The 24,726-nt window shown below is 37.7% G+C and overlaps 3 protein-coding genes across 5 annotated transcripts; all 3 read left to right on the top strand.

Annotated features, from left to right (window-relative positions):
• The first annotated feature begins 1,163 nt into the window (after positions 1–1,163).
• LOC128133761 (uncharacterized) lies at positions 1,164–5,239 on the top strand. The gene is made up of 3 exons (XM_052771303.1): positions 1,164–1,693; positions 2,738–4,105; positions 5,228–5,239. The coding sequence occupies exons 2-3, from the start codon at positions 3,362–3,364 to the stop codon at positions 5,237–5,239; spliced, it is 756 nt and encodes a 251-aa protein (XP_052627263.1). The 5' UTR covers positions 1,164–1,693; positions 2,738–3,361.
• Positions 5,240–6,050: 811 nt separating this feature from the next.
• On the top strand, positions 6,051–9,504 carry LOC128133353 (uncharacterized). 2 transcript variants are annotated; one of them, XR_008232007.1, is made up of 2 exons: positions 6,051–6,580; positions 6,934–7,618. XR_008232007.1 is itself a non-coding variant. In XM_052770747.1 (2 exons), the coding sequence occupies exon 2, from the start codon at positions 8,249–8,251 to the stop codon at positions 9,464–9,466; it is 1,218 nt and encodes a 405-aa protein (XP_052626707.1). In that variant the 5' UTR covers positions 6,051–6,580; positions 7,625–8,248; the 3' UTR covers positions 9,467–9,504. The 2 variants fall into 2 exon arrangements, 1 of the variants encoding a protein (XP_052626707.1); XM_052770747.1 differs by lacking the exon at positions 6,934–7,618 and adding an exon at positions 7,625–9,504.
• A 1,433-nt stretch (positions 9,505–10,937) lies between these two features.
• LOC128133352 (zinc finger BED domain-containing protein RICESLEEPER 2-like) lies at positions 10,938–14,762 on the top strand. 2 transcript variants are annotated; one of them, XR_008232006.1, is made up of 2 exons: positions 10,938–11,467; positions 11,821–12,466. XR_008232006.1 is itself a non-coding variant. In XM_052770745.1 (2 exons), the coding sequence occupies exon 2, from the start codon at positions 12,780–12,782 to the stop codon at positions 14,400–14,402; it is 1,623 nt and encodes a 540-aa protein (XP_052626705.1). In that variant the 5' UTR covers positions 10,938–11,467; positions 12,512–12,779; the 3' UTR covers positions 14,403–14,762. The 2 variants fall into 2 exon arrangements, 1 of the variants encoding a protein (XP_052626705.1); XM_052770745.1 differs by lacking the exon at positions 11,821–12,466 and adding an exon at positions 12,512–14,762.
• Positions 14,763–24,726: the final 9,964 nt, after the last annotated feature.

The raw sequence follows: 24,726 nt of genomic DNA, 5'->3' as shown, positions 1-24,726 counted from the left end.
ATTCTGTTTTTTTTTCAAGTATGTCATTACCATCGTTTCGATAATGACTAAAAAGATTGTTGATTTCCGACCCTAGTGGTCATACCGAATTGAGTCTGACTACGATGAGTATGTTGCGTGGTTCAGAGAACCAAGTTTGATGTAGCGTCCGACTTAAACCAAACGATTGAAATCAAAGCAATCAATAGAAGTATCGCGTTCGTTGTTAAAGAAGTTGGTAGCCAGAAACGCTACATGTTAAAGTGTGATTATATCACATTAGAACATGAAGGAAGGCATAGTCTATTTTAGAATTTAACTCTAAGAGACCTAAGTCTAAATGTGCATCACATGATGATAGGTCATAATTTGAAGTCTAGCCCGAGGTAGAGAGCAGGTGCACGATCGAGTACTGCTTACAGTCAATGAGTCTAAGAGATAGACTTGAAGGAATATAGAAGTTATAATTATTAACTAGGATGAAAAGATGACGTATGGAGTCATTATACGAGCCCTGTTTCGTTGATGATTCCGGGACGTAATCATCCTAAGGGGGAGATAATTGTAACGCCCGCAGATCCGGGCTAGTCAATTTAGAGGCAATAGGGGTCGAAAACGACTTTTTGACAAAAAGATTATTTAGAATAAATAATCTTAACCAATTTGTAGAATATGTCACAAGGTTTCCGTACATATAAAGAACGCTGAAATCCGAGTTATAACGAAGAAGTTATGACCCGTCGAAGTTTCGCGTTGGAACCGGCACGGCACCGGGAAGCGTAAATAGTAAATTTATGATATATAGAGATTTAGCCTTAGTGCTCTAAACAAAAGTCGTAGAATATGTTAAACTAAGAACATCGATAAAAAGAACGCCCAAATCTGACTTCGTATGAAGAAGTTATGATTTTTCGAAGTTTCGGATTAGCGGTGTACAGCCTGAAATTCGAATTTTAGATCGATTGATTTTTAGCCGACACAACCTAAACAAGAATCGAAGATCTCGTTATTAGTAGCGTAACGATAAAAATACAGACGAAAATGGACATCGAATAAAGAAGTTATGAGATTTTAACGGACCAATCCTGTCCTGGCCTGTTAAAAATATAACTTTAAAAATAAAGTCAAAATTAACCAACGGAGTCTAAACGAAAGTTGTAGAGTATGTCTCCACCTACGCGTGGATATAAATAACGTCAAAAACGGAGTTCGTATGAGCGAGTTACAAATTATAGTAGTATATTTACGTATTAAAATAAAGTATAAATCATGTATACGTACACATATATATACATATGTATATATCATTAGAAAGGTATCGACGATGCGGTTATTATAAAACTAATGTTGAGTTCTTTCGACATTAGTTTAGTACAAAGATCATTAAATCCATTTAAAATAGTATTATAGAGGGGTGTTTAGTTGTTTATATAACTAAAAGGTCATTAAGTAATTATGGAGGGTAGTTTTTGAAAATTCAATTAGTATAAATAAGAGCCTTGGGCTCTCATATTTCTTGCACCATTCTCTTGATTCAAGAGTCTTTCTCTCCTTATCCCCCGAGCATTTCGGTCCCTCGTGATTCGACTTCTCTTTCTGTAGTTTTAGTATAGTAAGGTGAGCGCTGAAGCGCTGCACGAATCTTTCTTAGAAAGATTCAGCGACGAAGTTCTGCCCCTGCAGAGCCCGACTCCTAGCTAAAATCCCCTTGAAAGTAAGTTATGTTTACCCTATTTTAAATATAGTTTATATTTAAAATTAGTATTGTTATTATAAATTTATAATAAATATTTGGGCTATTATTATGACTTATATAAGTGTCGTTATAATATCTTTTAACTACTCGCGGTACGGGAAATCTGGTTTAAAGGGCCGCATAGGGTTGTTGGATTTCAGAAGTGCTATACGCCAAAATGGTCCTGCCCTCCGGTGTTTTATGTCTGGCCCCTGTCTGTACATAGTAGTTGGAAAGTATTGTTTAAACGCTTATATAATAATAATAATAATAATAAGACTAATAATTAGTCATGGTAATATTAGACTAAAATCTAGTGGTGATAATACTAGGTTTCGTCAAAGGAAATTATTTTAAAGTAAACGAAGCGTTGTCCGAGTACCGAGTCACCACCTTCTCAGGTGAGTGCATAGTTACTTTCAGCTTACACATAGATATGAAGTATTTTATATAAATTACGTGTTGTGTGTGTATATTATCTGTATACTTGCTATCTATGCTGGATGAACGTTTTATACATGTTTTCAATGATTTAAACTGTATATGTATTTTATATCTACAAAATGTGTTGGGTAAAACATGGGTAGATGTATTAGTTGCTGTGTGATAAAATGAAATAATGAGATGCCTCGTTATAGATGTTCTTGATGATCTAGTCATCTAGCGGAGTATAGATGACGACCACGGACTATTCTAGACAGTCCAGTGGAACACTAACAGGCTCGCAACCTGTAGGTGTTTATTCGAACTTTGTGTTTAACCGAACTGTGTGTTTATTCGAACTGTGTGTTTATTCGAACTGTGTGAACTGTGTGCTCACCAGATATACTCCATCCCAATGATAGTCCTTTGACTAGGTCCCTTGTGTTAGATGTTTTAGGGACGTAATGTGAGGATAACGGGAATGGGTAATTGGGTTGATTGTTTGATGTTTAAAAATAATAATTATATTATTGTGGGTTGAAAACCCTATGTGCTCACCAGGTTTCCCAACCTGACCCACTCAGTTTATTTTTATCACAGGTGTTGATATGAAGTCACAATACACTGAGAGATTTAAAGAGATGTAGATCACTAGTGTAAATAATTGTAAGTTCTGTTTATGCTTATGTTTCTGTATTAACGATGACATCCCAAACGTTTTAAAATGAAATAAATACGTTTCATCGAAAATGTTTTAATAACGTATTTACCATGTTTTTCTGGGAATAAATTCCGCAACATTTTTATAAAATGAAGTACTCTGATTTTTATAAAGCATAAACAAAATCGGTCTTTTCTGGCCGTGAAAATGGGGATGTCACAGTTGGTATCAGAGCATTACTTTAAGCGAACTAGGAATATGGATTTATTTCTAGACTTAAACTTAGAATGCTAAGCGATGATTGTGAGGTGTGAGCACTAGCTTATTTTAGGAATTGTGCCTAAAATGCTTTTATGTGCTAAATACTTGTGCCTGATATGCTGTTAGTTGTTCGGATCTATGGTTTGTTGCCGACCGGATCTGGAAACCTTATGTGTTTAGGATTCTAAACGTACGACTACGATATTAGAACTAGCATATAAACGTTTCGGAGTGATAAGGATGATTTAACCGTCAATCCTAAGTAAAGATCTGGATTCACCTTATTCGGTGTATAGATCAAGATGGCAAGAACCCGTAGTGGAAACGTGAATGCAAATGGGAACGGACACCAACCCCCCGTGATCGAGCAAATACCAGTTGTGGAAGCCGCTGCCGGACCAATAACGATGGCCGGAGTGCAAGCGTTGATCCAGGCAATGTTGGATCGTCAAATGGAGGAAACTAGACGTTTGCTCCAGCAAAATCGTGAGGAGGCCACTATTCAGATCGAACAGCCCGAGTTGAACGAAGGGCAGACTGAGGAAGGAAACTACAGTGGGACTGTTGGTCAAGTCAACCCACCAATAGTTCGACAAAACAACCAAGATGACAAAGTCGAGAGGAATGGATGCAAGTACAAGGATTTTCTGACTTGCAAGCCATCGACTTTCACTGGAAAGGAGGATCCGATCGGGGTCATGGATTGGATCTCGGAGATGGAGTTAGCCTTCATGACATGCGGTTGCAGAGGGAAGCTACAGACCACATTTGCAGTGCGTCAGTTTCGAGGAAGTGTTGTACGTTGGTGGAATACCTTGGGGAAGACTTTGAGCCCTAATGAGCCCCTGCAACTGACATGGGCAGAATTTTTGGTGCAATTCAAACGAAAGTACTGCTCAGCTCAAAACCTGCTTGAGCTAGAGAACCAGTTTCTAACCCTGAAGAAGGGAAGCATGTCAATCGATGAATACACGAACAACTTCACAGAAAAGATGGAGTTTGCCTTGCGTCTTGTTCCGGATGAGCTGACGAAAATTGACAAGTACGCAAAGGGACTTCCATGGGAGTACGCGGTGCCAGTGCGTCAGGCTCCTACTCTGGAGGCAACTATCTGGGCTGCCAAGTCTATGGAAGATATGATTAAGGGAAGAGCTGCCAACAAGATTGAGGTTGGCGAAAAGAGAGAGTTTGAGGAATCTACGAGGCCCAATAAGAAGATCAAGTCTGGTTCAAAGGAGTCTAGCGGAGGAGGAAACAAAGTGAAATGGTGCGAGAAGTGCAAAAAGAATCACTTTGGGAAATGTAGCGAAGAAGTGACTTGCTACAAGTGTGGGAAGACCGGACATTACGCCAACGAGTGCAAAAGGGTGTGTTATGAATGCCGTGAAGAAGGGCATGTTGCTAAGGATTGCCCGAAAAAGAAAGAGGCGGAAAAACCAAACATTCCGCCAAAACCGAAGGCAAGAGCATTCCATATGATCCTAGACGAAGCAGATGACAATGCGAGGATTCAGGAATGACGGCTTGACATCCAAGGATCGAGTTATAATGTAGCCATAGAATCATATGATGTAGCCTGTTAGAGGCATAGTCTAGGGTGAACTTGAACACCTATGTAATCGTTTCAAGAAATAATATGAAACCTTTGTTTTGTTATCTGATGTGTTAAGTTGTTTTTTTCGTGTATGGTGACTTGGAGAGACTGCGGGACAATACTTGGGACGAGTATGAGTAGGTGTGAATGGTAGTAGAGGCCTATACTACCGAAAGCACAGGACTCACACTTGGATCAGGGAAAGTCACAAGGTTACCAAGAAGCTAGTAACTGATTCTGTTTTTTTTTCAAGTATGTCATTACCATCGTTTCGATAATGACTAAAAAGATTGTTGATTTCCGACCCTAGTGGTCATACCGAATTGAGTCTGACTACGATGAGTATGTTGCGTGGTTCAGAGAACCAAGTTTGATGTAGCGTCCGACTTAAACCAAACGATTGAAATCAAAGCAATCAATAGAAGTATCGCGTTCGTTGTTAAAGAAGTTGGTAGCCAGAAACGCTACATGTTAAAGTGTGATTATATCACATTAGAACATGAAGGAAGGCATAGTCTATTTTAGAATTTAACTCTAAGAGACCTAAGTCTAAATGTGCATCACATGATGATAGGTCATAATTTGAAGTCTAGCCCGAGGTAGAGAGCAGGTGCACGATCGAGTACTGCTTACAGTCAATGAGTCTAAGAGATAGACTTGAAGGAATATAGAAGTTATAATTATTAACTAGGATGAAAAGATGACGTATGGAGTCATTATACGAGCCCTGTTTCGTTGATGATTCCGGGACGTAATCATCCTAAGGGGGAGATAATTGTAACGCCCGCAGATCCGGGCTAGTCAATTTAGAGGCAATAGGGGTCGAAAACGACTTTTTGACAAAAAGATTATTTAGAATAAATAATCTTAACCAATTTGTAGAATATGTCACAAGGTTTCCGTACATATAAAGAACGCTGAAATCCGAGTTATAACGAAGAAGTTATGACCCGTCGAAGTTTCGCGTTGGAACCGGCACGGCACCGGGAAGCGTAAATAGTAAATTTATGATATATAGAGATTTAGCCTTAGTGCTCTAAACAAAAGTCGTAGAATATGTTAAACTAAGAACATCGATAAAAAGAACGCCCAAATCTGACTTCGTATGAAGAAGTTATGATTTTTCGAAGTTTCGGATTAGCGGTGTACAGCCTGAAATTCGAATTTTAGATCGATTGATTTTTAGCCGACACAACCTAAACAAGAATCGAAGATCTCGTTATTAGTAGCGTAACGATAAAAATACAGACGAAAATGGACATCGAATAAAGAAGTTATGAGATTTTAACGGACCAATCCTGTCCTGGCCTGTTAAAAATATAACTTTAAAAATAAAGTCAAAATTAACCAACGGAGTCTAAACGAAAGTTGTAGAGTATGTCTCCACCTACGCGTGGATATAAATAACGTCAAAAACGGAGTTCGTATGAGCGAGTTACAAATTATAGTAGTATATTTACGTATTAAAATAAAGTATAAATCATGTATACGTACACATATATATACATATGTATATATCATTAGAAAGGTATCGACGATGCGGTTATTATAAAACTAATGTTGAGTTCTTTCGACATTAGTTTAGTACAAAGATCATTAAATCCATTTAAAATAGTATTATAGAGGGGTGTTTAGTTGTTTATATAACTAAAAGGTCATTAAGTAATTATGGAGGGTAGTTTTTGAAAATTCAATTAGTATAAATAAGAGCCTTGGGCTCTCATATTTCTTGCACCATTCTCTTGATTCAAGAGTCTTTCTCTCCTTATCCCCCGAGCATTTCGGTCCCTCGTGATTCGACTTCTCTTTCTGTAGTTTTAGTATAGTAAGGTGAGCGCTGAAGCGCTGCACGAATCTTTCTTAGAAAGATTCAGCGACGAAGTTCTGCCCCTGCAGAGCCCGACTCCTAGCTAAAATCCCCTTGAAAGTAAGTTATGTTTACCCTATTTTAAATATAGTTTATATTTAAAATTAGTATTGTTATTATAAATTTATAATAAATATTTGGGCTATTATTATGACTTATATAAGTGTCGTTATAATATCTTTTAACTACTCGCGGTACGGGAAATCTGGTTTAAAGGGCCGCATAGGGTTGTTGGATTTCAGAAGTGCTATACGCCAAAATGGTCCTGCCCTCCGGTGTTTTATGTCTGGCCCCTGTCTGTACATAGTAGTTGGAAAGTATTGTTTAAACGCTTATATAATAATAATAATAATAATAAGACTAATAATTAGTCATGGTAATATTAGACTAAAATCTAGTGGTGATAATACTAGGTTTCGTCAAAGGAAATTATTTTAAAGTAAACGAAGCGTTGTCCGAGTACCGAGTCACCACCTTCTCAGGTGAGTGCATAGTTACTTTCAGCTTACACATAGATATGAAGTATTTTATATAAATTACGTGTTGTGTGTGTATATTATCTGTATACTTGCTATCTATGCTGGATGAACGTTTTATACATGTTTTCAATGATTTAAACTGTATATGTATTTTATATCTACAAAATGTGTTGGGTAAAACATGGGTAGATGTATTAGTTGCTGTGTGATAAAATGAAATAATGAGATGCCTCGTTATAGATGTTCTTGATGATCTAGTCATCTAGCGGAGTATAGATGACGACCACGGACTATTCTAGACAGTCCAGTGGAACACTAACAGGCTCGCAACCTGTAGGTGTTTATTCGAACTTTGTGTTTAACCGAACTGTGTGTTTATTCGAACTGTGTGTTTATTCGAACTGTGTGAACTGTGTGCTCACCAGATATACTCCATCCCAATGATAGTCCTTTGACTAGGTCCCTTGTGTTAGATGTTTTAGGGAGGTAATGTGAGGATAACGGGAATGGGTAATTGGGTTGATTGTTTGATGTTTAAAAATAATAATTATATTATTGTGGGTTGAAAACCCTATGTGCTCACCAGGTTTTCCAGCCTGACCCACTCAGTTTATTTTTATCACAGGTGTTGATATGAAGTCACAATACACTGAGAGATTTAAAGAGATGTAGATCACTAGTGTAAATAATTGTAAGTTCTGTTTATGCTTATGTTTCTGTATTAACGATGACATCCCAAACGTTTTAAAATGAAATAAATACGTTTCATCGAAAATGTTTTAATAACGTATTTACCATGTTTTTCTGGGAATAAATTCCGCAACATTTTTATAAAATGAAGTACTCTGATTTTTATAAAGCATAAACAAAATCGGTCTTTTCTGGCCGTGAAAATGGGGATGTCACAGTTGGTATCAGAGCATTACTTTAAGCGAACTAGGAATATGGATTTATTTCTAGACTTAAACTTAGAATGCTAAGCGATGATTGTGAGGTGTGAGCACTAGCTTATTTTAGGAATTGTGCCTAAAATGCTTTTATGTGCTAAATACTTGTGCCTGATATGCTGTTAGTTGTTCGGATCTATGGTTTGTTGCCGACCGGATCTGGAAACCTTATGTGTTTAGGATTCTAAACGTACGACTACGATATTAGAACTAGCATATAAACGTTTCGGAGTGATAAGGATGATTTAACCGTCAATCCTAAGTAAAGATCTGGATTCACCTTATTCGGTGTATAGATCAAGATGGCAAGAACCCGTAGTGGAAACGTGAATGCAAATGGGAACGGACACCAACCCCCCGTGATCGAGCAAATACCAGTTGTGGAAGCCGCTGCCGGACCAATAACGATGGCCGGAGTGCAAGCGTTGATCCAGGCAATGTTGGATCGTCAAATGGAGGAAACTAGACGTTTGCTCCAGCAAAATCGTGAGGAGGCCACTATTCAGATCGAACAGCCCGAGTTGAACGAAGGGCAGACTGAGGAAGGAAACTACAGTGGGACTGTTGGTCAAGTCAACCCACCAATAGTTCGACAAAACAACCAAGATGACAAAGTCGAGAGGAATGGATGCAAGTACAAGGATTTTCTGACTTGCAAGCCATCGACTTTCACTGGAAAGGAGGATCCGATCGGGGTCATGGATTGGATCTCGGAGATGGAGTTAGCCTTCATGACATGCGGTTGCAGAGGGAAGCTACAGACCACATTTGCAGTGCGTCAGTTTCGAGGAAGTGTTGTACGTTGGTGGAATACCTTGGGGAAGACTTTGAGCCCTAATGAGCCCCTGCAACTGACATGGGCAGAATTTTTGGTGCAATTCAAACGAAAGTACTGCTCAGCTCAAAACCTGCTTGAGCTAGAGAACCAGTTTCTAACCCTGAAGAAGGGAAGCATGTCAATCGATGAATACACGAACAACTTCACAGAAAAGATGGAGTTTGCCTTGCGTCTTGTTCCGGATGAGCTGACGAAAATTGACAAGTACGCAAAGGGACTTCCATGGGAGTACGCGGTGCCAGTGCGTCAGGCTCCTACTCTGGAGGCAACTATCTGGGCTGCCAAGTCTGTGGAAGATATGATTAAGGGAAGAGCTGCCAACAAGATTGAGGTTGGCGAAAAGAGAGAGTTTGAGGAATCTACGAGGCCCAATAAGAAGATCAAGTCTGGTTCAAAGGAGTCTAGCGGAGGAGGAAACAAAGTGAAATGGTGCGAGAAGTGCAAAAAGAATCACTTTGGGAAATGTAGCGAAGAAGTGACTTGCTACAAGTGTGGGAAGACCGGACATTACGCCAACGAGTGCAAAAGGGTGTGTTATGAATGCCGTGAAGAAGGGCATGTTGCTAAGGATTGCCCGAAAAAGAAAGAGGCGGAAAAACCAAACATTCCGCCAAAACCGAAGGCAAGAGCATTCCATATGATCCTAGACGAAGCAGATGACAATGCGAGGATTCAGGAATGACGGCTTGACATCCAAGGATCGAGTTATAATGTAGCCATAGAATCATATGATGTAGCCTGTTAGAGGCATAGTCTAGGGTGAACTTGAACACCTATGTAATCGTTTCAAGAAATAATATGAAACCTTTGTTTTGTTATCTGATGTGTTAAGTTGTTTTTTTCGTGTATGGTGACTTGGAGAGACTGCGGGACAATACTTGGGACGAGTATGAGTAGGTGTGAATGGTAGTAGAGGCCTATACTACCGAAAGCACAGGACTCACACTTGGATCAGGGAAAGTCACAAGGTTACCAAGAAGCTAGTAACTGATTCTGTTTTTTTTTCAAGTATGTCATTACCATCGTTTCGATAATGACTAAAAAGATTGTTGATTTCCGACCCTAGTGGTCATACCGAATTGAGTCTGACTACGATGAGTATGTTGCGTGGTTCAGAGAACCAAGTTTGATGTAGCGTCCGACTTAAACCAAACGATTGAAATCAAAGCAATCAATAGAAGTATCGCGTTCGTTGTTAAAGAAGTTGGTAGCCAGAAACGCTACATGTTAAAGTGTGATTATATCACATTAGAACATGAAGGAAGGCATAGTCTATTTTAGAATTTAACTCTAAGAGACCTAAGTCTAAATGTGCATCACATGATGATAGGTCATAATTTGAAGTCTAGCCCGAGGTAGAGAGCAGGTGCACGATCGAGTACTGCTTACAGTCAATGAGTCTAAGAGATAGACTTGAAGGAATATAGAAGTTATAATTATTAACTAGGATGAAAAGATGACGTATGGAGTCATTATACGAGCCCTGTTTCGTTGATGATTCCGGGACGTAATCATCCTAAGGGGGAGATAATTGTAACGCCCGCAGATCCGGGCTAGTCAATTTAGAGGCAATAGGGGTCGAAAACGACTTTTTGACAAAAAGATTATTTAGAATAAATAATCTTAACCAATTTGTAGAATATGTCACAAGGTTTCCGTACATATAAAGAACGCTGAAATCCGAGTTATAACGAAGAAGTTATGACCCGTCGAAGTTTCGCGTTGGAACCGGCACGGCACCGGGAAGCGTAAATAGTAAATTTATGATATATAGAGATTTAGCCTTAGTGCTCTAAACAAAAGTCGTAGAATATGTTAAACTAAGAACATCGATAAAAAGAACGCCCAAATCTGACTTCGTATGAAGAAGTTATGATTTTTCGAAGTTTCGGATTAGCGGTGTACAGCCTGAAATTCGAATTTTAGATCGATTGATTTTTAGCCGACACAACCTAAACAAGAATCGAAGATCTCGTTATTAGTAGCGTAACGATAAAAATACAGACGAAAATGGACATCGAATAAAGAAGTTATGAGATTTTAACGGACCAATCCTGTCCTGGCCTGTTAAAAATATAACTTTAAAAATAAAGTCAAAATTAACCAACGGAGTCTAAACGAAAGTTGTAGAGTATGTCTCCACCTACGCGTGGATATAAATAACGTCAAAAACGGAGTTCGTATGAGCGAGTTACAAATTATAGTAGTATATTTACGTATTAAAATAAAGTATAAATCATGTATACGTACACATATATATACATATGTATATATCATTAGAAAGGTATCGACGATGCGGTTATTATAAAACTAATGTTGAGTTCTTTCGACATTAGTTTAGTACAAAGATCATTAAATCCATTTAAAATAGTATTATAGAGGGGTGTTTAGTTGTTTATATAACTAAAAGGTCATTAAGTAATTATGGAGGGTAGTTTTTGAAAATTCAATTAGTATAAATAAGAGCCTTGGGCTCTCATATTTCTTGCACCATTCTCTTGATTCAAGAGTCTTTCTCTCCTTATCCCCCGAGCATTTCGGTCCCTCGTGATTCGACTTCTCTTTCTGTAGTTTTAGTATAGTAAGGTGAGCGCTGAAGCGCTGCACGAATCTTTCTTAGAAAGATTCAGCGACGAAGTTCTGCCCCTGCAGAGCCCGACTCCTAGCTAAAATCCCCTTGAAAGTAAGTTATGTTTACCCTATTTTAAATATAGTTTATATTTAAAATTAGTATTGTTATTATAAATTTATAATAAATATTTGGGCTATTATTATGACTTATATAAGTGTCGTTATAATATCTTTTAACTACTCGCGGTACGGGAAATCTGGTTTAAAGGGCCGCATAGGGTTGTTGGATTTCAGAAGTGCTATACGCCAAAATGGTCCTGCCCTCCGGTGTTTTATGTCTGGCCCCTGTCTGTACATAGTAGTTGGAAAGTATTGTTTAAACGCTTATATAATAATAATAATAATAATAAGACTAATAATTAGTCATGGTAATATTAGACTAAAATCTAGTGGTGATAATACTAGGTTTCGTCAAAGGAAATTATTTTAAAGTAAACGAAGCGTTGTCCGAGTACCGAGTCACCACCTTCTCAGGTGAGTGCATAGTTACTTTCAGCTTACACATAGATATGAAGTATTTTATATAAATTACGTGTTGTGTGTGTATATTATCTGTATACTTGCTATCTATGCTGGATGAACGTTTTATACATGTTTTCAATGATTTAAACTGTATATGTATTTTATATCTACAAAATGTGTTGGGTAAAACATGGGTAGATGTATTAGTTGCTGTGTGATAAAATGAAATAATGAGATGCCTCGTTATAGATGTTCTTGATGATCTAGTCATCTAGCGGAGTATAGATGACGACCACGGACTATTCTAGACAGTCCAGTGGAACACTAACAGGCTCGCAACCTGTAGGTGTTTATTCGAACTTTGTGTTTAACCGAACTGTGTGTTTATTCGAACTGTGTGTTTATTCGAACTGTGTGAACTATGTGCTCACCAGATATACTCCATCCCAATGATAGTCCTTTGACTAGGTCCCTTGTGTTAGATGTTTTAGGGAGGTAATGTGAGGATAACGGGAATGGGTAATTGGGTTGATTGTTTGATGTTTAAAAATAATAATTATATTATTGTGGGTTGAAAACCCTATGTGCTCACCAGGTTTTCCAGCCTGACCCACTCAGTTTATTTTTATCACAGGTGTTGATATGAAGTCACAATACACTGAGAGATTTAAAGAGATGTAGATCACTAGTGTAAATAATTGTAAGTTCTGTTTATGCTTATGTTTCTGTATTAACGATGACATCCCAAACGTTTTAAAATGAAATAAATACGTTTCATCGAAAATGTTTTAATAACGTATTTACCATGTTTTTCTGGGAATAAATTCCGCAACATTTTTATAAAATGAAGTACTCTGATTTTTATAAAGCATAAACAAAATCGGTCTTTTCTGGCCGTGAAAATGGGGATGTCACAGTTTGATATGATGAAAATGAGAGAGTCTGTTGCGCATTGGATACTTATGCACGAGCATCCTTTCACAATTGTTGAAGAAGAAGGATTTAACATGATGCAAAAGCGTGGAATGCTTGAATGGGAAAATGTCTCACGTGTTTCCATTAAAAAAGACTGTGAAAAAGTTTTTGAGATAGAAAAGAACAAGCTGAAGAATTTATTAAAGTCTATTTCAAAGATTAGTGTGACCACGGATATGTGGAAGTCTACCAATCAGAAAATCGAGTATATGGTTCTTACAGGCCATTTTGTTGATTCTAATTGGCAATTACAAAAACGTGTTCTTAGCTTTATTCACTTACCTCCTCCTCATCGCGGGCTTGAGATTGCTGACAATCTTTACAAGTGTTTTAAGGATTGGGGTATAGAGAATAAGGTGTTCACTATTTCCGTTGACAATGCCTCAAATAACGATTCGGCTGTTAGGATCCTAAGTGAAACTTTTTCAAGGGTTAAAAAGTTGCCTTGTGGAGGAAAGTTGTTTCATGTACGTTGTTGTGCACACATCTTGAATCTTATGGTTCAAGATGGACTTTCTAGAATTAGCTATATTATTGAGGATATTCACGAAACTGTCACGTTTATCAATCAAAATGAAGGGAGACTTAATTTGTTTTCTGAGATTGTGCAACAGTTGCAATTGCCACATAGAAAACTTATTCTTGAATGCAAGACAAGATGGAATTCAACATATCAAATGTTGTCGGCTGCAATCAAATTTAAAGAGGTGTTTCCAATGTACAAAGAAAGAGAGCCACGCTATCTTTGTTGTCCTAGCAATGATGATTGGTTGAAGGTGGAAAAGGTATGTGAAATCTTAGAAGTTTTTGACTCTGCGACTAATATCATCTCTGGGAGTGAGTATCCGACTTCAAACTTATTTCTTAATGAAATTTTTAGAGTGAAAGTTTTGTTGGATAAGAAGTTTGAAGATTCTAACGAAGATGAGTTTGTTCATGACATGGTTAAGTGCATGAAACTAAAATTTGATAAATATTGGGGAGATTGCAACTTAATGATGTCTATTGGTGCTATTTTAGATCCTAGGTGCAAAATGAGGGTTATTGAGTTTTGCTTTCCTAGGATGTATCCTGGAAATGAAGCTTGTGAAAATATAGACAAAGTGAAAAAAGCTTTATATGAATTGTATAAAGAATATGCAGATGAGTATTACTCTAGTAGTGGTGAAGGAAATGGCGAAAGTGATGGTTTAAGAGGAAACAATGTGACTATTCAAGCTTCATCTTCTGGTTGGTCTGAGTTCGCTCAATTTGTAAGAACAGTTGAAAATATACAACCACAAAAATCCGATTTAGATAATTATCTTGAAGAGAGTTGTTACATTTGTGAAGAGGATCCAATACCATTTGATGTTTTACAATGGTGGCGGTCAAATTCGTTAAAGTATCGTATATTATTACGCATGGCTCGAGATATACTTGCAATTCCTATCACCACTGTTGCATCGGAAGCTACTTTTAGTGCGGGTAGTAGAGTTATTGACACATATAGAGTATCCTTGGCTACTGAAACGGTAGAAGTCTTACTTTGTGGTGGAGATTGGTGTTGAAGCCTCTATGGTTTAAAAAGAAAGAAAAAGGCATGATTATTTGTTTTTCATCACCTTTAATGTGTTTTTATAATTTCAATTATATTTATTATTCTTGTGTTTATACATTTCAGAAAGAGAAGCAACAAATGGAGATCAATCTTCCCATTCCATAATAAGTAAGTTTATTTAAAATGTTGAAAACAATTTTTTTTTTTTGCTGTTTTTTTTTTTTTTGCAGCTTTTTGTAGTTTTTTTTACTGTTTTTATGGTTTTTGGTAGTTTTTTATTGTTTCTTTTGCAGTTTTTTTGTTGTTTTTACTGATTTTTATGCTGTTTTTAGGTTAAATAGTTGTTAAATAATTGTTGTTTGCTGTTAAATATTTTTTTTGTTGTTTTTTTCTTCTTTTTTTTTGCAGCTTTTTGTGGTTTTTTTTTCTGTTTTTTCTGGTTTTGGCAGTTTTTTTGTTGTGTATTTTGCATTTATTTTGTTGTTTTTTATTGATTCTTGTGTTGTTTTTAGGTTACATAGCTGTTAAATAATTGTTGTTTGTTGTTATTTCATCAGGTAGAAGCTGAAGAAGCTGTTTTGATGCTGAGTTGGTATATTTCTGAAGTATTAAAAGCTGTTTTGCATTGAAAAATGTTTATTTTTTGTATTTTGAAAGTATGCAAAAACGTGGTTGATGCTATTTTGCATTAAAGATTGTTTATTTTTGGTATTTTGAAAATATGTAAAACTTATGACATATATGGACTATGGGTGATGTTTTATTGATATTAGACGTTTAATTGTGATTTTTTTTGGTAGTTTGGACATTAGAATATGGAATGTTTTAATAGTTATTACTTAATTTAGTGATTTTAAAATATATATACATATATTAGTCGAGCCGAGCCGAGCCGAGCTCGAGACTGTCGAGTATTTCACGAGCCCGAGCTCGAGTTTAAAATCAAGGCTCGAGTCGAGTTCGAGCCGAGCTTCGAGCTCGAGTATTTTTGTCGAGTCGAGCTTCGAGCTTTATAGTGTTCGGCTCGACTCGGCTCGTTTACACCCCTATCTCATACCCATGCTGAACTGGCTCTAGCATCTTCGGGTTGGGAAAACCCGATACACTGACGACACCTCCAAACATCCCCCAGGATGAATTTCTACCACATAGATGAATCCTTGATAAAAATCAAACTGGAAATCCAAGATTCCATCCCTGCATTCCTTCCGAGCCTTTTGGCTCTACACCCTCGGAAATTTCTTCCGTGACCTCAGCAAACATCCAACATGGATGTGATTCCATACAACAGCCGTAGACACATTGCTCATCAACCATGATTGGATCACCCCAATCATAACTCTACACTTCTACTTTCACTTCCGTGAACTTATACTACCTCTCGGAGCTACATTCCTTTCCCTTTCCTTACCAAGGAAATCCACTTGGCCGCCTTGTCACTATGACAAGTGCCACGGTGCTCACCTAATACTACACCATTCTCTTATAGCATAACCGCTATCCCATGCACCACACATGCTCTGGATCCACTCGCAAGGACTCTCAAGTCCATGCTCTACCTTCCACTCACCATGATCAATACCCGGGGCCAGACCTTCTGACGCTAACACGTCGCGACATACTCAATTCATTTCCTCTTACCGATCTATCAACACATGCAGAGTCTTCAGCATGACTGGACCGCCTTTCCATGCCTTCAGCCCATCTGAACCACTCTCGGAACCTTCAGCGGGTCTGGACCGCCCTCCAGGGCCTTCAGCCTGTCTGGACCATTCTCCGAGCCTTCGGCCTGAATGGTACGCTCACCGACCTTCATTCTATCCGGACCGCTCAACCAGCATCCAACATCCCGAATTATCCCTCCAGGAAAACTCTCCCATGCATATTGTTCTAGCCCTCTAGGGGTTCCGAACTCTATCTCCACCCTACATACTCAATCCCGGCCCGATCCCAGGCCTTCCACAATCAATCACCCTTGGTATGTATCCCTCCTCGCATGCCTGCTACTTACTCATACCAGCCTACACTCTTGGCTGACAGAGCCACTATTGAATCCCAAGCAGCTAAACAACCTCTCATGCCCATCGATCTTCCGGAGAATTTTCCAATTCTCCCCTACTTAAAGCACTGACTATCAACCACCGGGCGCCATCATCGACCTCCCTTATCAACCCTACACAACACAATCCCTTACATGCGGTCTGTTCACAAAATCACATATTATCACGGATCATCTCAGCTCGAAACCACTCCTCAGACTGCAGATGTTGCCCAACATTCAGACCAAACGCCAGATTCCCACTAATAACCCTTATGAAAGATAACCAACGAAATTCCCAACACCAAACCCTTAACCATACCATAACCCTCAAGGAACAACGAATACAATACCAAAAACCACACAATGAGACTAGCAGACATACAATACTCCAAAATAATCACAAAATAACAAGACATCAAGGAAGAAACATACCCGCAGTTGCATCCGACATTGCCCTGACCTCCTCTGCTGTAAGTTGAAAAACACGACCCTGAGCCCTTGGGGGCTCCGCTCCACCCTGACCTCCACCTGTAATCCTCAAATTGGCCGGTGCTGGAGCTTGCACTGGTCCTGCAGCAAGCTGTGGACAGTTGACCCTCATGTGTCCAACCGGATGGCAATGATAACAAATCCTCAAATCCCGAACCGGGGCTGTCTGCCGACAATCCCTCGCATAGTGCCCCTCCTTTCCACACTTGCGGCATGCACCACCGAACCTACAAACTCCGGTGTGACCCTTCCCACACTTCCCACAAGTGTAGTTGCCCTGATCTCCCAATCTAGAATCAACGCTCTTGGACCGTTTCGGCACCGGCTGCGACTGCACCGGAGCTTGCCTCTGTTCTCGCAACTGCAACTCAATCTCCAACTCACGCCGCCTGGCGGCCTCCTGCAACTCCAACAAGGTCTCGCACCTCTGCGTAGACACAAACTGCCTGATATCCCTCTTGAGCATACTCAGATATCGGGACATTTGAGCCTGCTCCGAAGCGAACTCGGGGCAAAACATCGCCCTCTCAGCGAACATCCTGGTGATCTCCGTCACCGACTCTGAATCCTGCTTCAGCTCCAGGAACTCCTGAGCCAATCTCTCCCTCTCAACCCGCGGAACATAACGAGTGCTGAACATCTCCCGGAACTGATCCCATGAAACTGCAACTCTCTGCACATCCGAATATGACCCCGTGGTCAATCTCCACCAATCCTTCGCCCCGAGCCTTAACAGGTTCAGAGCACACCTCACCCTCTAATCAGCAGGGCATGAACACGTGAAGAAACACCCCTCCACGTCTGACAACCATCTCATAGCAACAATCGGGTCCTGAACCCCGTTGAAGGTAGGAGGCTTCATATTATCGAAGTCCCGATACTGAAAACCTCGACTGGCTCCTCCCCCTGCCACTGCTACAGCCGCTATAGCCACCGCGACAGCCGTCTCTGTGAGAGCTGCATAACGCTCATCAAAATACTCAACCATGGCGGTCTTGATCGACCCAAACAGTTCTGGCAACTTAGCCCAAAACAACACAGCAACCTCATCATGCAGGATCTCACGAATCCTAGCATCCAACTCGCATGTGCTCATCTGACCAATAACTTCGGGCGGTACTGACCCACCCTGACCGCCCTCTCCTGCTCCCGATCCCGATCAGGATCCACTGCCAGCATGCCTCGAAATCTCCATACTGAAAACATCGCAAGATATCAGATACTTTCCACTAACCCGGGAACCAACTCCCAACCCATCCTTAGAGGTCATGGTTTCTTTGATACGCGTATGGGTCCTGTGCTTTCAGTAGTACGGGCCCATACTACCTTCTACACCTACCCATATTTATATCAGTTATACCACAATACCCTAGTAAAGAACATACATATCAGCACTTAACCCTCACTCCTAGAGGAACACTAGAAATCTCCCACAAGGAAACCCTAGGCTAACAGGCATCATAAATCAGGTAACATTATCATGAAACCCTGAAGATCCCTAGCCTAGTACTAGCATGTTGTTCTATCAAAGCTCAAAAACAAATAACATGTATGGTATTTTGGGGTTACTTACTGGCTCCGACTGATCGTACCTCCGCGTCCTCCTTTACTTATTTTGAAAACCATTTTAAATTCTCTTTTTGAAAACTCTCCTTGATTTGAGACTGGATTCACACGAATGTTCCTCCAATTAACTCAAACCAAGGCTCTGATACCAACTTGTAACGACCATAAAATTTCAATCAATTTAAACTTTTTCAAAAACCACCCAGTTTCATGAAGTTATTACAAAAAGGTTTTCAATACTATTATTATCAGAGTCTTCCCAGAACCACATCATAAAACATAAACATGAGGAGCGGTACGATCACGCCTTTGCCTTGCCACGGTCTCCTGAACAACTTGAAAAACATTAAACCACAACTGTAAGCCCGAAAGCTTAGTGAGATATCCCCAAAATACCAACCACATATACCATACACGCATAACATGCCATAACATAACAGAACACAGAACAGCCATGCACTTCGGGTCTACTGTGTGACTGGTCCGCCGCACCGGCCTTCAGTCCACCTGGTCCACCCTCCGAGTCTAACCACATACATCGAGTCTACAGTGTGATTGGTCAGCCCGCACCGGGCCTTCAATCCACCTGGTCCACTCTCTGAGTCTACAGTATGACTGGTCCGCCCGCATTAGGCCTTTAGTCGGCCTGGTCCACTTTTCGAGCCTCGGCACGTCTGGTCCGCCCTCTTGGGGCCTATAGCCTATCCGGACCGCTCGTTGGGCCTTCGGGATAACCGGTCCGCCCTGGGTATGTTGGCCTACAATACAAAGCAGGTCCCGCCTCAACCCCACCCCCAGTCCAACAACCATGTGCACATAAACATTCAATCATATAACATATCGCATCCAATCAAACCGATCTAACAGATCACATAGCATAACATCATCCTAACCGGTCACTAACATATCATCATCCTATATACCAGGATACCGACCTTAACCAGGTCTCTAACATATACCATCCTAACTACAAGGATGCAACACAACAATCAAAACATAACAACGATACCCAGATCACAATCCGATAAAAGGGCCGACCTTGGTGTCGTAGACCCTGTCGATATAGTGAGGATAACTCACCTCGCAACTGGCGATTAAACAGATAAACCCAAGCTGCTCCGACCACTGATACGATCTCCACCACTGGCCAACCACCAAAACACTGAACTCAAAACAAATGCCAACAATAACCAAAATGACCCTGGAAATCAACTGGTCAACCCTTGGTCAAAGTCAAAGTCAACCCCTGACTGACTATACTCGTCGAGTCAACCCGATGACTCGTCGAGTCCCCAAGCACAGAATTTCCCTCAATCCGCGACTCAACTCGCCGAGTCACCCCGAGACTCGTCGAGTCCACCAACTCTGAGTCCTTTCAGACTCGACTCACCGAGTCATCCCTTGACTCACTGATTCACAGCTCAACCAGAAGAAAGGTTAGGACCTCACGACCAGACTCGCCGAGTCCAAGACTATCTGCAACCAACTCGCCGAGTTGTTCTTCCAACTCACCGAGTTCCTGACCATATTCATCCAACTCGCCGAGTTGTTCTTCCAACTCGTTAAAGTTCCTGTGTGGGTGAAGATATTTAATGTCCCTTTAGAATACTGGAATAGGACAGGACTGAGTCACATAGCATGGGAGATTGGAAAACCTTTAGATGTTGATGCTCACACGGCTAAGATGTGTCAAGAACATTGGGGAAGACCGGCGTTTATGAGAATTTTAATCGAAATGTCAGCTGAGAAAGATTGGCTTAAAGAAGTGCATGTTTATTCTTCAGATCTTATTACGGGTGAAAGAATTCTTTCTAAGTGTAAGATTGAGTATGCTTGGAATCCTTCTAAGTGTTCTCATTGTAAGGTGTATGGGCATAAGGATTCTACTTGTGGGATTTTACTTGCTAAGGAGGTTAAAGATAGTGAAATTGTCAATGGGCTTGAAAAAAAAAGATGGAATTAAAATTGATCTTATGGAGGTTCTCATTGCTGCTTCAAAAAAAAAAGCGGATGGGGATTATGATGGGTTATCCCTAAAAGAAATAAAGGGAATAAAATGGGAGAAAAGGTTAAGGAGGAATCAGGGGAAAAAAGTTTAAATGCGAACCAGGGGCAAAATGGGAAAAATCAAGGAAATGGAAAGAATGGGGCTGGAACGAATTTTGGAAGTCAGGGGCAAAAAGGGAATAATAACTCTAAGTTGGGGAATAATGGGGGGAATAACTGGAATAAAGGAAAAGACGCACAGGGGTATAATGGGAAAAATTCTAACGAGAATGGAAGATCCTTTGGCGCTAATTCTGATCAGGGGCAAAGTAGTAAATATCCTTTTTTCTTGGGAAAGGATAAGAAGGCAGGGCTGGTGTAGGAAAAGAGGATTTCATGGGGAATAATAAATTGAACTGCAATATTAAGGATACTAAAATGAAAGAAGAAGTGGGGAAAAAGGCTGCTGGTGGGCTAAAATATGTTCCGAAATCTGGAGCAGATTTCAAAATTAGTTCGAATTTTGACTTGAATTTTCAAACTGATAAGGGCATTGATCCTGAGATTATTCTTTCTAGAAATAAGTTTGATGCTTTAAAGGATTTGGATGATGAGCAACATCAAAATGTTTTGGGTGCAGTTCCGATTAATTCTAATTCTAGCTTCCCGTTGGGTGTTCTTCAAGATCTTGATAAAGAAGATAATATGGAAGCTTTGTATGCAGAATTTGGCTTGGATAAATCTGCTTATGAGAGTTATATGAATCAAGAGGAAGTGACCGATGGTATCTCGGGTTTGGATACCAACATGGAATCTGTTTAATGATGATTAATTTCAGCTCTTGGAATGTGTGGGATTTGATTTTTTTAATGTGTATTGGTGTTTTTTGGATTTCCTTGAAAGATGGTGTTTTTTGGTCTACGGTCTGTGGAGGTTTAAGAGCTTCATAAAGACTGAAGTTTTTGAAGATTGTTCTAAATGGAAATGCTTTGCTTTTGATATCATTGGTTTTTATCCGAGAAGCTATGTTTGGTTTCATTTGTTGCAGTGGAATTGGACTTGGAAATGGATTGGTTAGCGGAGCTTAGATAGTTTCTTTTGTATTTTTAATTTTTTTAATTTCTTGTTGCTTGCTAGTTAGTTGTCTAGTTTGGTTTTTTGTAGTTAGTTTTTATGGAGCGGTGGCTCTCTTCTCTTTGTAATGTTTTTCTCTTTTAATAATATTTTCCAAGGGGTTTTTCCCTTTTATCAAAAAAAAAAAAAAAAAAACCTAAACCCTATAACCTATAAGAGGTATGTAAGGTATTATTATATCAAAATTGCATTCCGTATTAAAATCAAAATTATATTTGATACATATATGGTCCACTTAATATGATGTTATCTTCATAGTTCTCCCGTAAACATTTATATGATAAATCATATTTTATATGTGAGTTGTAAATGAATTTCTTATACGTCCGAATGACTTCTAGTAGTCATATACTCATATATAAATACACTAGTTTATCACCTGTGAAACAACGGCTACAAAATTAATTAAACTTTAATAGTTAGAACACAAAATTATTAATCAATCATAATCGTTAATTTAAATAAATATGTGAAATTATATCACCTTATAATTTTTATTAATTTTATTTTAATTTTTATTGCATTGTTATTAATTTATTGTAATTAAATTGAAAATTTTAAAATTTGAAATAGATAATTAATAGGTTGACAAATGGCATACATTAATTAAGATGTTTAATAGGTTGACACATGACAAAAAAAGAATAAAATGTGTATTAATTAGAAGACCTAATATGATGACACATGTCAAAAGGAGGTTAAAACTATTCTTTTATTAGAATAGGGATATGAGTGTTATATATATATATATATATATATATATATATATATATATATATATATATATATATATATATATATACTAGTTTATAACCCGTAAAAACCACGGTTATAAAATTAATTGAAATTTTATAGTAAAACCTCAAAATTAATAATTAATTATTTTAAATAAATTATTAAGTACGATATATTTTTATTAGTTTTGTGAAATTATAATCGTTGATTCAAATAAATATATATATAATTAATTTTTAATATATATTAGACAATTTTTATTTGTGAATTAATGAAAACAATAATATAAAATTTAAAATTTTAAATGGAGAATAAATAGATTGACAAATAACATCACATTAATTAGGAGGTCTAATAAATTTAAAATGGATAACTAATAGAATCACAAGTGGTATCATATTAATTAAGAGGTCTAATATAGTGACATATGGTAAAATGACTACTCTTTTATTAGTATAGGGATATATATAAATGACTACTCTTTTATTAGTATAGGGATATATATATATATATATATATATATATATATATATATATATATATATATATATAAATATATATATATATAGGGTGAGGTTCAATAGAGAATCATAATTAACAAAGAACAAAGGAACCAATCGTGAGCGTCAGAAATCATAATGATCAACGACCAAGGAAATATATGTACACTTTTATATTGGACTCATACATACCGGATTATACCAAAAAATTCACCTCTTTTGTCAAAAAAAAAACTCACCTTTTTTTCATTTAAATTTTTTTTAGGCTACATTTTTTTATCAAAAAAAAAAAAAGCGAATATACCGTTGTTGTCCATTTTTCGTCCTCTTTCCATAGAGATCCATATTAATATATAAAAAATGAACTTTTTTTTCGAAAAAAATTTACTTCATTTTGTTAGTTTTTTCAATATTTAAGTTTATTTTTATAAAAAAAACTAATTATACCAAAAATATTAATTTTTTGTACTCTATTAATAAACATCAACATCGAAAAAAAAACCCTCGAACAGTGTAGATTCACACTGTGAATGTAAATTATAAATATTTCAGTTTTCAACATTCACAATGTGAAAAAACTCGATCAGTTCAGATTCACCTTGTGAATCTGACTTACTATTATACAGACTATGAATCTGAGAAAGTTCAAAAAAAAAAAAAAACGTCGATCAGTGTAGATTTACACTGTAAATATTTCCATTTTTAACATTCACAATGTAAAAAAGCTCAATCAGTTCAGACTCACACTGTGAATCTGACTTACTATTATGCACATTATGAATCTGAGAAGGTTCACAATGTGAATCTGAACAGGTTCACAGTATAAATCTGAACAGATTCACAATGTGAAGTTGAATTGAAACATAGTTTTTTTTACACGAATATAAATCTACGTTTAAAAAGTATAAAAAAACAAGAATTTTGATACATTTATTATTTTTTTTCTATTTAAAAAAATAGAGCTTAACTTTTCAATAAAGAAAATAAAGTGAGTTTTTTTTTTGAAAAAAATAGTTCATTTTTTTATAGGGCTAATGTCATAAAACCCTCAAGTTTTCAGGGTTTTGTCGGTTTTGCCCAAAGTTGAATTTTATGTCCGTTTTTACCCTAACATTTTTCAAAAAATGTTCGGTTTTACTCTTTTACCGGTGATAACAGGTTACCATTATATTAACTTCACAATAAACCCTTAAGTTTACAGTTTTTTTTACGTTTTTACCCTTAAGTTTATAATTTTTTTTACACTTTTACCCTATTTTTTTTTTTTCATATTATACATATTCAAGCAGAAAAATCATATGAATATGTATATTATGAAAAAAAATATACTTAGGGTAAAGTGTAAAAAAAAATTATAAACTTAAGGGTAAAAACGCAAAAAAAATTGGTAAACTTAAGGGTTTTTTGCGAATTTAATATAACGGTAACCTGAAAAACCTGTTATCACCGGTAAAAAGGTAAAATCGAACATTTTTTTCGAAAATATTTGGGTAAAAACGGACATAAATTTCAACTTTGGGCAAAACCGACAAAACCCTGAAAATTTGATGGTTTTTATGATATTAACCCTCTTTTATATATCATCATGAATCTCTTTGGAAAGATGACGAAAAATCGTGAACAACGATATACTCGGTTTTTTTTTCGATAAAAAGCATGGCCTACAAAAAATTTTAAACGAAAAAAAAGAAGTGAGTTTTTGTTATAATCTGGTGCATGTGCGTCCATTGTAAAAGTCTACAACCCTTCATTTTTGCCCAACAATTGATCGTTTTAAATTTCAACGCTTTGGATTGGTTCCTTGATTTCTTAATTAATAATTGTTCTCTATTGAAGTTTTCCTTATATATATATATATATATATATATATATATATATATATA

Source organism: Lactuca sativa, chromosome 4 (assembly GCF_002870075.4).
Source record: "Lactuca sativa cultivar Salinas chromosome 4, Lsat_Salinas_v11, whole genome shotgun sequence".
NCBI lineage: Eukaryota > Viridiplantae > Streptophyta > Magnoliopsida > Asterales > Asteraceae > Lactuca > Lactuca sativa.
The sequence above is the reverse complement of the archived record's forward strand: the minus strand, read 5'-3'. Positions and strand labels throughout refer to the sequence as shown.